Genomic DNA, 16226 nt, shown 5'->3' with positions numbered 1-16226 from the left:
AAGTGTTTGTTTGCCTGATGCACCATCTTAAAGGTAAAGTTGGATTTGGATTAACAACACATTAGATATCTAGAAAATTCTTGGAGCTACAGCTAAAGCACCGTAACCTGTTATGAGTTAATGGGTGCTCCAAGCATTTAAACATGACCACCAAGTTGGGCCTGAACTGAAAAAGTCTGACAACAATCATAGTAAGGTTTTAAATTCAGCTTGCAAAAAAGGTGCCGGGAATTGGCTGAATACTAGATTCCGTGTATCCTTATATACACACCACAGATTTATTCTCTGCTGGTTCAGAGTGAAGGTGGTTCATTTAGTGGAGGTAGCACGGCTGAACACTGTGTAATGGGCGGTTACCACAGGCACTCTGCTGAATGGATTTCAATGCTGTTGACATCTATACATTCTCCACAGTGCCTTGGCAGCAAACTTTAATATCTTACAAAGTATTTGAACAAGGAAAATCCTATAAAATTTCAGCTCAGAGATAAGCAGTCACTTCAGAGGCCTTCAAATAAAAAGAACCTACAAGTTATTAGATGAGTAAGAACAATATTAATCCAGCCTCCACAAGAGGCCTATACCCTATAGACACCACAGATAACTGCACCGACATCTCTAGGTTTAGTGTTGAGGTCTCACCTGCTGGTGGTGGTGGAGGAGGTGGAGGAGGTGCTGGTGGTGGTGGGGGCCCACCAGAGATACCTGGGGAGTGTTGGGTAGTAAAATCAAGTGTACTGTCAGGCAGAGCCAGAAAAGCTTTCTATGTAAAGCTTTGGCATCAACAAAGTCTCAGAAGATTTTTAAACAGTAAATGACAGACTGACATTAAGGGGAAATTAAAAAAATGTTTCACTTATACAAGACTAATAAATCTATGTCATCTATATCACTCTAAAATAAAAATAAAAAAGCACCTCAAATTTTCCAGAACTTTACCTTGTCCAATAGTTGGAGGAGACGGTGTAGGTACAGCAATGGGAATCCCAATACTGCTGCTTCCGCTGTTCTCTCTGCTGCCACTTCCGCCGCTGCTGCCACTGTTACGTAGAAAGAAAGGAATGAAACAGCAGTTAAAGCCATTAAAGTCATGACATTAACAAATTATAAAGAACTTTAGAATAAATGGGAAAGAGGCAATAAATCCATAAAGCAGTCAAATATTGGGTACCTGTGTGTTCTCGGTCTCTGGTTGAGCGATGCTGTTCTTCCAGGACTGTGTTGGCTGCCAAGCCTAGCTGGGCTCGTCATGTAATCATTTGGAACAGTCGGAGGCTTTACAGGCTCCAGGGTTTTGTATGGGGTGTTCCGCCTTTAAAGACACAATACTTCTTACTATTTCAGCTTGGCATAAAATGTACCAGATCAGCTTGGCTAAGCTTCTACATTCCTTCTGAAAGGGAACTAAGTTTAACATTGCACAGAGATGTCCATTGGTTTTCAAAGAGTGACAGTTTCTGAATGAATGCAATGGAATGTGTCCAAACAGCACCCCCACCAGCCCAATAAATAGTGACTGTCGTCTTACAGCAGCCCATCTGGCATTTAGCCAGAACCCACAGATTGTCAGTGTGGAGCTGGGTGGAATGTTCCTTAAAAATATGAGATGACTTATTTTCCATTTACTTAAGTTAATCAGCATGAGGGTACATATAATAGGGCCTGTAGCAACCACCCAACTTGGAGACCACATCTGTAGGGTTCACTCAGTAGACTGTATATTCAGCTTTAAACAGCAATGTAAGAACTGATATGAGGGCAAAACAATTGCTCTCTAGGAGAGTAACATTTAGAAAAGCCTTTATATGTGGCCCTGAACCTAATCCATACAGTATATGCTCAACATCCATTAGGCAAATGGGATACAAGAATTAGCAAACCTCTTATATTTCTAAACTGATTGTGAGATTTTTCATTAGAACTAAACACACTAATGGACTGAATATTAGATATAGATATGTAATTGGAATACACCAAATACTGGGTTTGGTTTTGATTCAGTTAAATTTCAGCACTTTTGGCTGGTCCAACTGCAACCAAATCCAAACCCATAATGTCAAAACTAGAAGGCACTGGATAACTGGTAACAAGGTTTCTGAATGATTTACAAACCATTTCCAGAAATCAGGGTGGTGAAGATCTCTCCTTTTTCTCCCCACTCCCCTGTAGCTTCAGGCTAATAGCACCCACATACATAAGGAGACTGAGCTGTACAAATGTGTTGTTGAAATAAATGCATTTAAGTAGTACTAGTGACTTACCCCAAAGTACCTCGACCAGGCATTGGGGGGCTGGGAGGCTTCTGCGTGGGAGGATTGGTTCTAGTCAACGTGCCCGTTCTTGCGGCCTGATTTCCTCCATGCTGAACAAGAAAGCAGACACAAGTCAACACATATTCTAGGCTCTCTCATCAGAACTATGTTACACTCTGTATGGGCTAATAACCTATGAAATGTGAGGGTTCCCAGACATAGTTTCCTCAATTTCTAAAATTCTGAAAATGAAAATACAGTCTAAACCATTTGGGATTTATTTTAAAAAGAAGAGGGAGGAAAGCTGTAAGGGTGCAGAATAGGCTGATCTTTGCCTTCATGTCAGTCTCTGCCTAACACCACTTGAACATGCCCGCTAGAAAAAACCAGGGGTGCACAAAACCAGGCCCCAGATAAAAATGACCACTAAATCTAAAATACAATTTTGCCCAAAGTGAAAAGGCATCTTGTACCATTCACAAATATATAAATTGGTATATCCTGATAGAACCCAAGAAAGTTTACATTGGATATGCCTGACAAAACCAAATTTTGGCTACAAGAAATATGGCACACAAACCAGACAGGAAGCCTGATCTGTTAATCATAGGCTTCTTCTACATAATTAGTTTTAATAAATACATAATTATTTGTGAATGTTACCAGCAGCTCTTACGTCTACAGAAACTTGCATTTTATCGGGCCTTTAAGCCAGGGTTTTTTAGGCTTTTCATGATTAGCGGAGTGATTTACCAATGGTCAGTTCGGGCCCCTCAGGCCTGGTGTTATGTACCAGTGCAGCGAACCTTGTCTGGGAAGCCTTCCATACAGTGCTAGTCAAGAAGCGAGGCATGTATAAATAAGGAAAGCACTACAGGTAGGTTAGACAAATAAAATGGCTTAGTTACGATCATGATGCCAATACATACAGAGATATATTGCCACATCACGCTGGACTGAAGTACTACACACACTTATGTGACTACATGTCCAGAGGAAGAGGAGGGGAGAGGGAGAGAGAAAGAGAGGATGCGAGTTGTAATGGATTGATAGCTTGGCAGCCTCTGTTATAGGAATATTTGGGTTCAAATGAGAAGTAGCTCCTCTTACCTTGGCTTTTAGCCACTTAATGATGGCAAAGGGGAAAACAGAAAAAAGGCAAAACATTAAATGAACATCACAATACATACGAGACGACAAGTTATTTTACAGACATGTGGTGCTATTGTTCTATAAAAGGAAACCATTCATGGGCCGACCCATACAGTACTCTAACCAATTAGCCCCCAGGCTGAACAGACAGATCCCTTACAAAGGGCCACAAACCCTCCTTTGCACTTCCTTTTCGGATCCAACAGAAATTTTCCATCAAAATCAATAAATCTTAATTGCATCCCGACTTGCTATACATGTCCAGATGGTTGGGCACTATGGGATAAATTGGCCTGTCTGACAAGCTTGAAGGGGTGGTTCGCCTTTACGTTTATTTTTAGTATTTAAATTGGTCTTCATTATCTATTTTTTATCGTTTCTGAATTTGTTGCCTTCTTTTTCTAAGTCTTTGCAACTTTCAAATGGGGGTCACTGGCCCCAGCAGCTACAAAAAACAATTGCTCTTTGAGGCTACAATTTTATTGTCTTTGTTACTTTCTATAACTTATTTTAATATTCAAGTCCTCTCCTATTTATTTATCAGTCTCTCATTCAAACAACTCCCTGGTTGCTAAGGTAAGTTGCACCCTAGCAACCAAATAAGTGCAGAAACCACAAACTGGAAAACTGCTAAACAGAAATTCAAATAATGAAAAAACTACAAATAAAAAACAAAAACCAATTGTAAATTGTCTCAGAATATTATTCTCTACATCATACCAAAAGTCAACTCAAAGGTAAACAAGCCTCTTAAGGCCAAGAGCCCATGAAAATCAATGCGGAAATCGACCGGAAGAACCATAGACTTAAATCCTAAAATGAAGTTCTACGCTGGGCAGATTTCTATCTCACAGAGGCAATGGCTTGAGCGCCCTAAAGTGATTAATGTGGAACAGAAATGGGAGTTAAGGAGAACTTGCTTCCAGAATAAAGTGCTTTGGCACAGACTCAATGAGATAAGCAGGGTGTACCTTGGCTCCAGTGCAAATAATGCTGCCTAAACAACCCTCCTGATTTCTACCCTGAAAATTAGAGAAATTCTGCCAAAGTCAGCAAAATACAGCGTATGGGTTACACATGTACGTTAAATCACAAATAATGCATAATAATCTTAAAACATATGCTATGAATATGCCATTTATAGGAATAAGCATGCCAAGTATGATGGTATAAACTGGGGAATGTTAAGCATTCAAATATTTACAAGAGGCCTGTGTCACAGGCAACCCCACCCATAATAGGCCCTTCAGTGAGATCATGCTCAATGTACAAGAACACACCCCATGTTGAAATGTATTATATCAAGCATTTTCCCGGTGATTCTACAAATAGCCAAGGGCCTTGGAGGTCAATGCAGATTCTCAAATAGCCCCGGCCCCTCCCCCCACAGCCACGGGATTTACCCTACAGGACTGGGCAAGTGGCCTAACCACACATCCTCACTATCAACCCCAGGCAGCTGTCACTGTGCTGGTTAGAGACCACGGCTTCAAAAGGAAAAGCTAAGTGTCAGCTCCTGCCCAACTCAGGGACAGGTTGGGATGGATATACAGCTCTGTACACTATTCCCTATATGTAATAAATGGCAGTAAGTTTGCAAAGAAGCAGTAACCCATAGCAACCAATAAGATGTTTGCTTTTAAACAGGTGACCAGTAAATTCTACCTGCTGATTGGTTGTTATGGGTTACTGCTTCTGGGCAAACGTAGTGCCTTTTATTACATAACCCCCTACATGTAAGTAGGTCAGCATAGCAGAATCCTTAAAGTATTTTTATGGTATACTTATTATTTCTAAATTACACTGTTTACATAGCAAATAATTCACTCAACCATTTATAATTTTTTAAATGTGTTTTTTTTAGCTGTAATATTGGTGTGTAGGCGCCATCTCAGTGCATTGTGCCTGAGTCTGAGCTTTCAGAAGGAGCCAGTGCTACACATTAGAACTGCTTTCAGGTAACCTATTGTTTCTCTTACTCCCATGTAACTGAAAGAGTCCCAAGCCGGACTTGGATTTCTTACTAATGAGTGCTATTCTGGAAGTTGCTATCTTGCTCCCTTCCCATTGTTCTGCTGATCAGCTGCTGGGAGGGGTGTGATATCACTCCAACTTGCAGCTCAGCAGTAAAGTGTGACTGAAGTTTATCAGAGCACCCTGGGAAATGAAGAATATGGCTAGCCCCGTGAGAAATATCAAAACTGCACTGCATTTCAAAATTGCATTTTTGAAAAATGAATTTCAATGCAGGATTCTGCTGGAGAAGCATTCTGAAAAAAATGTTTTCCCATGACAGCCAGAATAGCCAACAAACAGATTAGGCCAAGACACACCTTGATGTATTATCTCAGAATTACTCAGAATGACACATATTACAATACTTGGTAGACTATAAGGCAGTGATCCCCAACCAGTGGCTTGGGGGCAACATGTTGCTCACCAACCCCTTGGCAGTTGCTCTCAGTGCCCCCAAACCAGGTGCTCATTTTTGAATTCCTGACTTTTGGGCAAGTTTTGGTTGGATAAAAACCAGGGGTACTGCCAGAGTCTCCTGTAGGCTGCCAGTCCCCATAGGGGCTACCATATCGCCAATCAAAGCCCCTATTTGTAATCCCATGCTTGTGTTGCTCTCCAACACTTTTTACATTTCAATTTGGCTCACAGGTAATAAAGGTTGGGGATCTCTGCTATAAGGGTTATGTAGAAGAGAAAAAGTAAGGCAGCGGACAGGCAGACAGACTAGGGGGAGGCAAGCCTGCAGATTAGACTGTAGTGACGTAGTCTGTAGTTATGTCAAAGTGCTACGCTGTATAAGGAACCAAAGGACATTATAAAGGGAAACCTAATTTTTTAGGTACGTTAAATAAAAATAAGCCAAAGCAAGCTTTTAGTTCAGGTTTTCTTACCCTTAAAGAGGGGGTTCACCTTAGAATTAACTTTAAGTACAAGTTTGGTTTCAATATACTGTTGGGAGTTACTGCCCAAAAGAACATTTGTCCAGTGTTTATATATAAATAAGTGTCACTATGTCTAAAGATGGTGCCCAGGGTGGGATCAAACTTAGGAGCTTCAAAATAACATGGTAACCACCAAACCAATGTTCCAACATTCTGCCATGTCCTATACACTTGCACATGTTCTTAAGAACAAACAAGCTTAGGCCGAAACTGCATAGTACAGTTGTCAACTGGGAGTCACAAAGCAGTGTAGGGAGGATAGGTACAATGTACTAAGCAAAGTCACCCCCTGTTCCGCTGCTTAGATTCCTAACCTCCTACACTGCCCTGCCATTCACACTGGGCAAGGATGGCACAGTCTGCCTCATCCACAGCTCCATGCTGTCTTCAGCCAATGGTACTTTCCACCCAGCTCTACTGATGGCTAATGGATTGGTTAAGGTGACCATACACACCACAATTACACAATTATATTTTCCATTGGCCATAGGAAAGATTGTGCGTCCACTCTACTAACGTTAAGAGCTGAACTGTCAGGTAAAAACAAAACAATTCTTTACTCTCTGTTGATTCAGCATTACCGTTACAATGTTTGTGCACCTTCAAAGGCGCCCAATCAAAATTTTCAGTCTTGCCTGATCGACAAGACAACCAATATCAGTAGCCTTGTCTCCCACTATACACGCTATAAGCTTACAACTTAAGGTGCCCATACACCTTCAGATCCGCTCGCTTGGCGAGCGCCCCCCTGGGGCCAAACAATCGAATTATAATGGCGGGTATAGGAAAAGTTGGTCCGGGGACCACATCAACTAGCCGATGCAGTCCCCGATCTGATTAGATTTTTTAACCTGCCCGATTTCAGGCCAGATATCGGTAGGGCAGGCTGTCAGTAGTGCCCATACATGGGCTGATTAGCTAGAATCGGCCCGTGTATGGGGACCTTTAGCCAAAAAAGACTGAAGAGCAGATATCTTCTCTTTTTTGGGAACTTAAAGCTTAAACACAAACATAAAAGACGAGTAGGGACTTTACTGGCATTCTAGGGATTTTAACATAATACCTCAATGGGGTAAAATAATAATACTGCATAAATATATCTTCCCATGCTCCAAAAACCTACAGTAGTAGTCGGTTTGTGATACATATTGTGTATCACTCAGTGGAACATTCATTTGCATTCTGGCTCATCCTCGCTGACAAACAATGGTGCATTTTCCAGGGGAATTAATGAAACACTGCTTTAGTATTCCCAGAAGGAGCAAAGTGCATGGGAACAGGAATAGCAGCATCACGGCACTTGAGTTAAAAAGAGGTTAATTTCAGTTAAACAACTATAAATCCTCATTTAGTGCAATAATTTATCTCCAAATTCAGTTAAAACAGAGCGCTTCCACGTTACATTTCTTGCTAATTTCCCTGACCCCAGTTTATCAGATGAAGTCATTTCACAAGTTTGTTATTTCATCTGGCGAAATTCTTGCACTAAAAGTTGCATCCTTACTGTAATGAGAATAAATGAACGAAATAGTTCAATTCACAAGGTGTCAGTTTAAAAATACCATCAATAAAAATTCCAGGTCTGAGCACCATTTGAGTCCCTTGCATGTATGCAACGTGTAAAATATATTAATCGGTGACAGATCTTTGATGAAACCAATTTATCAGAGGTACCGTAGTTAATCCTATCAAGGCTAGAAATGGATGAACATTGACTTTGTCATGAAATATGCAGACCCGCTGCTACGGTTAGGAGAGCTCTTGTAAGGAATATGACATTTCCAAGAGAATGCCATAATCAAAGCATTAACCATTGCTTTCAATGGGGAGCGGTGCCTTCAACGTGGGCATATGTTATAAAAAAAAAAAAAAAAAACCTTGGTTGGTGAGTTTGCTAAACAAACCGATCCTTACTCTATTTGGCTACCAACTTGCTGGGCCAAACTGGGAGGATCTGACTGTCTGGTCTCCAGCCCAAAGATTAGATCATAATAAAGGCCCAAGCATATCAGTCATGAGAGGTTCTCAACAAAATGCTGATGAGGTCCTCACCCGACAGGAACTTCTAACCTGCTCGATAAATATGTGTTCAGCCAGATATCGATTGGGCAGGATACTGGGAGAGACCCATATATAGGCCAATTAACTGTCTATCTCTCAGACATAAAAGCTGCTATATACAATCTCATAAACAGCTCACACAAATCTGGCTCAAACTAGGAAAGCAAACTGGCTAATCCTAAAGCGGCTATACAGACATATTTTGGCTTCTGACTTGGCCACTCACAAATATATCAGCAGACTATTGGCACATATATGAGATAAAAACCACAATCTTTCTAACCAATACCGGAGCAGGCTAGAAAAGATACAAATAGGGACATCCGGACAATCCAATCAATTAAATGAGCGCATCAGCATTCCCAAATGATCTGATAGCAGGCTTGCCAGAAGGGCAGCTTTATTCAAATACTGTATATAAATTCAAATAAATCCAGAGTTAAAGTTCTACATTAACCACAAATCTAACCCTCCCTATTCAGGGTCTATAAAAAGGATACATGATGTATGCTTTCTCTTTAAATACAGAAAATTATTGCATGATCATAGCTCAATATTAGGGAAGAACTGTAGTTATACCTTTAGGCAACTTGCATTGCCAAGAAAGAAATAAACCAATAGTATTCTCTGGAATTGGGGTGAAGACACATTGGGCAATTAGTCGCTGCAACTTTTAAAAAACTGTAATTGCGTCGATTTAGCTGCAGTAGATTACTATATAAGTCGCTGCGACTAATTGTGCACCGTTTGTGGCATGCCGAATAGTCACTTTGACTTTTAAAAAAGTTGCTGCAACTGATCGCTCAGTGTGTCTTCGCTCTATCAGCCATTCACAAGTTCCTTATCCGAAACAGCTAAAATCTTTGCTGTATAGACTATACCCTACAGAAAAGCAGGATCTCTACGATTTCCTTGTATATCAGCTTTCCGATACCATAGAGATTTTAATAAACATTTTGTAGAGCATAAATAATGATGCCTGCCGTCATGTGTCCTTACCTTTACTCCATGGCCTACATCATCCAGCACCGTGTAGTCTATGGGTTTTCGAATGTACCTGACGGGGCGCTCCATGTTAGCGGGAGCAATGATTTTGTGACTCCTTGCAGTGTTCTTATTGGTTGTTAAGATACCGATCTCTCTGCGAGCCACCTTTTCTTTATGAATATCCACAGTCTGCAAAAACAAAACAAAAAAAACACCATGTTAATGTGGCATGATACAAACATCAAATCCTGTACTAATAATTTGTTGCAATTAGCAAAATAATTTGGTGGGTGTATTCTGTGCACGTTTCAAGCAGAGCTGCCACTCACAAGGAGTGTGACACACCTTAAGATGGCTCTGGATTCCCATAAATATGGAGCCTTTAAATGCCTTGGATTGTAAAAGAATCTATGGAGCTGCCATTCAAGTACCAGAGCACCAGCATTAAAGAGTCTACGATTCCAGATCCTTGTTAGATATCCACCACGCACTTATGGTTGGCACAAAATTCAATCTAACGAATCAAGAATTTAGATGACAAGAAGGAAGGAAGGAAGGCAGTGGGAGTCATTTAAAAAGACTGGGCAAATTTGCACCTGGGCTATTACCCATGGCAAAATCAACAATCACTATAAGTGTTTCATGCCCTAGGGGCACTTAATCATGGGCATGCACCTGTACCACCACTTCCACTTGGCAAGTGTCTTTTTACTATTGGTCATTTTGGGTCATTTTCTACTTGCTTGAGAGTCATTATCTATAATTTCTTTTTATACATAAGAATTGTCTTTGTATGATTTATATTTGATTATCTCTAACCAGGATTGTTAGGTAAGGGTGGAAATACACTACAGGCGATTGGATTAGCTGCAGCAGGCAGACTTATAGGCTCCAGTTACCAGAGTAACAAATAGGGTTATAGGAGAATGAATTGCTCATAACAATAGCAGAGCAAGTCGTGGACAGAAAGCATTTACATTGATAAATCGGCTGAGTACCATACTAAGCCATGTGCAGTCGCTTATAAATCCTAAACCACAGCAGTCAATTTTGTTTTAGATTGGAATGAAAAACCTGCTTCCTCCTGTATAACCTCAGCTATAACTAGGAGGCGAGGGGATCCTTATATACAGCAGCTCTGTCATGCTTTATGGCTGGAATTCCCACCCCTTCCCCTATTGCCAGATGTCAACTCTCAATAAATTGCCTTTATTCTCTTATACAAACTCCATAAGCTGCAACAGTGCTGAGCAAAGCTAGATGCCTGGGCAGGGGCATAACTGGCTGTGATTGGGACAAGTATTTGTACAGGTGTTATCATGGGGCCATGCCCACAGTTCCACATGCAGATTCAATCAATTGGCTTATTGGCTGCCAAATATTTTAGATGTGTAAGTTCCAGAAAAATATATAACCTTGTGCGTAATAAACCTTCTGAAGGATACATGGAATTTCAGGCATAATGAGCATCATGGCTGCCATTTTCTGACAGAAAATACACGTTGCTAAGCACCCCAGGAAGTACAATCCCTTACTCAAAAACAAATATTAAGAAATAAAAGTCCCCAAAAAAGGAATAACATGACAAAGTGAACATGCATGCTGAGGCTGCAAGATATAAGCCCATTTTCCGGAATGATCTCATGAAGCTGTTTTAAGAATCTAAAAGGGAAGATAAAACAGAACAGAGAACAAGAGAGGAAGGATGACGCGGCCAGAGAGAAAAAAAAAAAATAAAGAGAAGAGGAGGGCAATTTGTCATAGTCATAAATGTATATTGTCTCCGGGGTTACAGACGTGCATAGACCTCTACTGGCTGTGGCACAAACTGACTCCCACTCAATAGATTCATTAGTCAGAACCCCAATTGGAGGCCCGGTTGTTATACTCCCTGACAATACCCTGCCCTTAATGGTAAGCAATAATACCTGCCTTAAGTAACAGGCTTTAGCCTAATTTAGGCCTGCTGGGCTTTCGTGATATGAATCTATTTGCACACTACTTTAGCTGGGAGTAGATGGATGTAGCACCATAGACTACTTGTCATACGGCCAGCATGGTGGTGCTGTGCACCTTGGCCCTAGGTTTGGTTCTAGTCAGGGAGTACAGACTGTAAGTTCCAGTGGGGCAGAGGCTGTGGTATATGCCAGCGATATAATAATAATAATACAGCTTTACAGTGTTGTTCTGTCATTATGGAAATAAAAGTGAAGCAAAAAGGAGAAGTCATCAATCAGTTCCATTAGTTCAGCAGGGGATTACAGTAAAATGCAGCTTAAAATTGCCCTAAATGCATTTATACTTAACAGTCACGTTGTTTGCACTTTAAAAACAATTCTGCACCAAAAACATGAACATTTTATCCAAAAATGCTTCTAGTATAATCTCTAGCTCATTTACTTTACAGAATATCTAGCTAAATGAATAAACAGGGTAACAATAATAGATTTCAGTTTTAGGGTAATGGTTTGTTGCTCGCAATGAATCTTCGCTACCGAAGGCAACAGATCATCCCTTGTTTCCTTTCAACCAGCTAAAATGGAAACCGCTCGTGGGGAAACATATGGTTAGGCTTTCTAAAGTTGCAACGAGTATGATTTGCATGTTAGCCGGTGGGAGACAAGGGATGTTCTGCAAAGATTTATCATGGGCAACAAAACATCCCATGTGCCCTAAGGGGCAACATTACCATTGATGCTGCCCATAGCAACCAATGTGATGTTTGCTTTTTAACAACTCTAATTGCCGATTGGTTGCTATGGTTGCATCACCGGTGATGTTGGCTTAGACACTATAATAAATATGCCCCATATTTAGTGTTACTGGTTCTTTAAACTAAAGAAAGATTCTTAGATCTGGCTTTATCAGCCTTTTTCTATCAACCAAACAAGCTGTTCCTAGTGTACACTCATTCATCAGCTACCTGAAACATTGCTTTTGGCATTAGTAATAGGGTTACAGTTGCCCACAGAAGACAATTCCAATCAATATAAATGGAATGCAATTTTTATCTTAAGCCCATTGTGGGACAAAATCTTGGGTTGCATTCATTGCGGTTTAGAAGACTGGTGCTTTAGACACTACAGGTCTCATTTACAAACACCACAGAGCCAAGCACTGGAGTCCTTAAGGAAACTGCACCCTTAGGACCAATGCATGGAGTACTTGTCTATTTTTGGTAAAGGCTGAGCTTGCACTAATTTGGTGAGGCACTATGGGTGCATGGCAGCCCTGTGCATTATGCCTACCATAAGCAGGCAGGCTCGTCTGAAAAATGTGCAAGCTAGGGGGTGCCCAAGGTAACCTTTTAAATACATACTGATAGGACTTCACAGGTCTGGAAACACATGGAGTAAGCCACAGGATAGGTGCAAAAGTGCAAAAAAAACATGGCACTTTGCACTCAGCCCTGTGTTTGGTAGATTTAGGCCTCACCAGAACAGCAGGTAAGCCTCCCAATTGCAATGTAGTTAAAATGCTCGGAGCACTAGCCAACATGGAGAGTCAGATACACAAAGCATTTTAACTACCTATATTTATTAGTATGTGGTGCAACTCATTGCTATTTTAATACGATAGACACGCTATAAAACACATTTTATTGCAGGCACTTCCACATGTATCTGATCTTTGTTATCGCTAAGGGAGTGACACAAGCTAAGCACAGGCTTGTATAAAGCACAGTTGTTCTGCTTTTTATAGACAGATCCCAGCTACATATCTCACACCTGCAAAATGTGTGAAAGGAGGAAATGTCAGTTCTTTGCTCTACAGTTGGAAACTATGCAAATGTACATGTTTTCTAAAAAAAAAAATATTGTGAAAATAAAGCAGATGCGGCAACTTCACAGACACACACACACACAAAAGAAAACTTTGTGTAACTTTGCTTTGCAAAATGAAGTGCTGCAATTCGAATCTCCTTTGAATGCTTTCCCAACGGCAATAAGGTGAGTTGCTGGTGGGAAAGCATTCAGGAGATTTGTTGCCTGCTGTAACACAGGGAAATATAAATACTTATGCGGTTATGAAATAAAAGTAGCTGTAACCCATAGCAACCAATAAAATGTTTGATTTTAAACAGGTGACCAGTAAATTCTACCTGCTGATTGGTTGCTATGGGTTACTGCTGCTGGGCAAACTTAGCGCCTTTTATTACATATGGAGTTTAGTTATTGTGCGCACGGAATTTCCCTCTGCATAACAGATGGATTGTATAAAATATGCACATTGTAGAAGATGTATTGCCTATAAGGCTGCACACTATTAAAAAATCCAAAATGCATAAACGTCAGTGCCATTATCTGCTTGGAAAAGGTGACCTTTACCTGGGAGATATGGTTGATGGAGGACTCCATTCTCCGCAGCTGGGAGGCTTGAATATCCAATAGCTGGAGCACATTGTTGGCCAGTGCATTGATCTGATAGGCAACACTTGCCAGAGACTGAGTTGTGTATGCCTTTGTTTCTTCTAATGCTTTCCTCTTATCAGGAGCCTAGATGAATAAGAAGAGAGCACAATATTATTTTGCACATGTAAATTTGAAACACAGCATTAAAATACATAATTGACATATTTTACATAAAACCTGTAAAATTCCATGTACTATATGCACAACAACTATTATTTCTATATAAGCTACCTCTGCATTCTCCGGTTTTCTCCCATATCCCACAAACATAGTCAGGTCAATTGGCTCCCGATAAAATTGACCTTCACCTGTGTGACTGTGATAGGGACCATAGACTGTAAGCTCCACTGGGGCAGGGAACGATCTGGGCATCAGGGCCAGGTTCCACTGCTGACCTCAAACAACTGTGACAGAGGCAGTCTACAATCACAATGCTGGCACAATAGCTGTTGTACAGAACAACCGTCATGCCATGTTGCCCTGCTGTTTCCATATAGTGGGCCAGTTAATAATGAGCAGTCTAGGGGCCATAAAAATCTCTTAGAGGGGCCTTGGATTTTAAGCACTATGGCAGGGACAGATGTGAACGACGTGTAACATTTAATACCCCACTGAATTCTGCTGCTATATCAAAGGGGTCGTTCACCTGTAAATTAACTTAACTAAGTATGAGACAGACATTTATATTCTGAGACATTTTTCAAATGCTTTTCATATTTATGGTTTATCAGTTATTTTGTTTAGCAGCTATCTGGTTGCTAGAGTCTTGTTTAGCTAAGCAACCAGGCAGTGGTTTAAATAAGAGAAAGGAATATGAATAGGAGTGAATATAAAGATAAGGAATAAAAAGTAGCAATAACAATAAAATTGTAGCCTCACAGAGCAAAAGTTTTTTTTGGAGGTCAGTGACGCCCCCATTTGAAAGCTGGAAAGATGTAGGAAAGGAAGGAAGATAATTCAAAAACTAAATAATATTGATCAATACCAAAGTTGCTAGTACTGTAGTAGGACATTCTATAACAAACTAAACATTAACTTAAAGACAAACCACTCCTTTAAAGATAATTAGTAAATACATAATAATTTGCTGTACCTGCTGGGAAGTTCTACTAAGACATGGCACCTTGTTCCATAATGCCCTGCGCTAACCTAACCATCCTCAAATCACCAGAAAGGAATATACCGCCATTGTGCCAACTCCTCCGGCTTTATAAGTAAATATTTTTAAGCACAGTCTGGTCACCTTCTTGACGTCCCAATCAAAAATAAGACCTTATAATCCAATAATAATTTAATTTAGCCTTTAAAGACTGAGCCCCATTTAACCACTTCTTCATGACCTAATTAACAGAAGTCTTGCACAAAGAAGTAAATGCGTTACTGTATAAGCTGGCAGATAATCCAGGGCACAAAATGGGCACGCAAATACATGTGATTTTAGCTGCAGCCTGAGCTGCGAGTGTAAAAGAGATAATTCCTACTTACATTATACAGCTGTCGTTTTACAAAAGGCACTGGGCGCATTTGTATGCAGACAGCACAGCATTCCACACACTGAGCTATTCTACAGGGCCTCAGAGTTTGAAGCCAAAAACGCAGGCACTTATTTATTATATCTAGCACATCGCAGACTTCCCACACAGAAAACCACGGGCACTTAGTACACAAGATATTTAGCTTGGATATAGTAGGGCTCAGCCACAATCAGGCACTATGCTAGATGGAAAAAAGATGGCAGAACTGTGCCCTCTTCAATGCCATGCACATAACTCTTGTAGGCACACCTGACAAACAGGCACACACACCTAACTTAACACATAAGGTGCAAAGCGAATGGTAAATACCACTACATTTGGGTATACACAACAGATATAAAGAAGGTATTAAGTAACCAGGAGATATAGTTCAAGGAGGAAATATAGCTGCTAGTAGCTCCTAGGGCCATAGCCAATTCATCTAGAGGTATATAATAAACACATAGATGGGATCTCCTAAAGAAGTAGGCAACTTGCTGCAGGAAGCCAGACCAGTAATGATAACTCAGCCAAACAGCAGGCTAGGTCATTAGAAAGACAGATTTAGGAGAAACAGGACAGGTGGTAAGAAGTAGGTGCACCCTGAGCTCCATCAAGAAGAGATAATGATGTTACAGTTCCCAGATAGATGCCCCAAGTGACAGTAGGTCCAAAGCAAAGTGTGTAACCCCTTGTACAGGCCTAGGCTCACCATGTTTTTATGATGGTGATAATCAATCACAATTTAAGAGAATCTATGCTCAAGTTGATTGTGTTGTGATGCACTGCCGAATCATGGGTTTGTCCAGTCCAGTAACAAGAGCGACCCACTTTAAAGGAAAAGTAACACTAAAATTTTTTAGGATAGGGCAATTATTGGGGCAGGGTAGA

General features: G+C 40.6%; 1 protein-coding gene across 9 annotated transcripts in view; it reads right to left on the bottom strand.

The window, feature by feature from the left end:
• The window catches only part of abi1 (abl interactor 1), a 51277-nt gene that overhangs the window by 13754 nt on the left and 21297 nt on the right, over positions 1 to 16226 (bottom strand). For 3 of the 9 annotated variants that reach the window (XM_012964554.3, XM_012964549.3, XM_012964551.3), the window contains exons 2-7: positions 13738 to 13905; positions 9422 to 9598; positions 3363 to 3377; positions 2262 to 2362; positions 1172 to 1312; positions 940 to 1040 (exon numbers count right to left, since the gene is read on the bottom strand). In XM_012964554.3, coding sequence (XP_012820008.1) covers positions 940 to 1040; positions 1172 to 1312; positions 2262 to 2362; positions 3363 to 3377; positions 9422 to 9598; positions 13738 to 13905 — 703 coding nt within the window. 9 annotated transcript variants of the gene reach the window in all.

The sequence above is a fragment of the Xenopus tropicalis genome, chromosome 6 (assembly GCF_000004195.4).
Source record: "Xenopus tropicalis strain Nigerian chromosome 6, UCB_Xtro_10.0, whole genome shotgun sequence".
In the NCBI taxonomy this organism is placed as follows: Eukaryota; Metazoa; Chordata; class Amphibia; order Anura; family Pipidae; genus Xenopus; species Xenopus tropicalis.
Note: the sequence above shows the minus strand (reverse complement) of the source record. Positions and strands in the feature narration are given on the sequence as shown.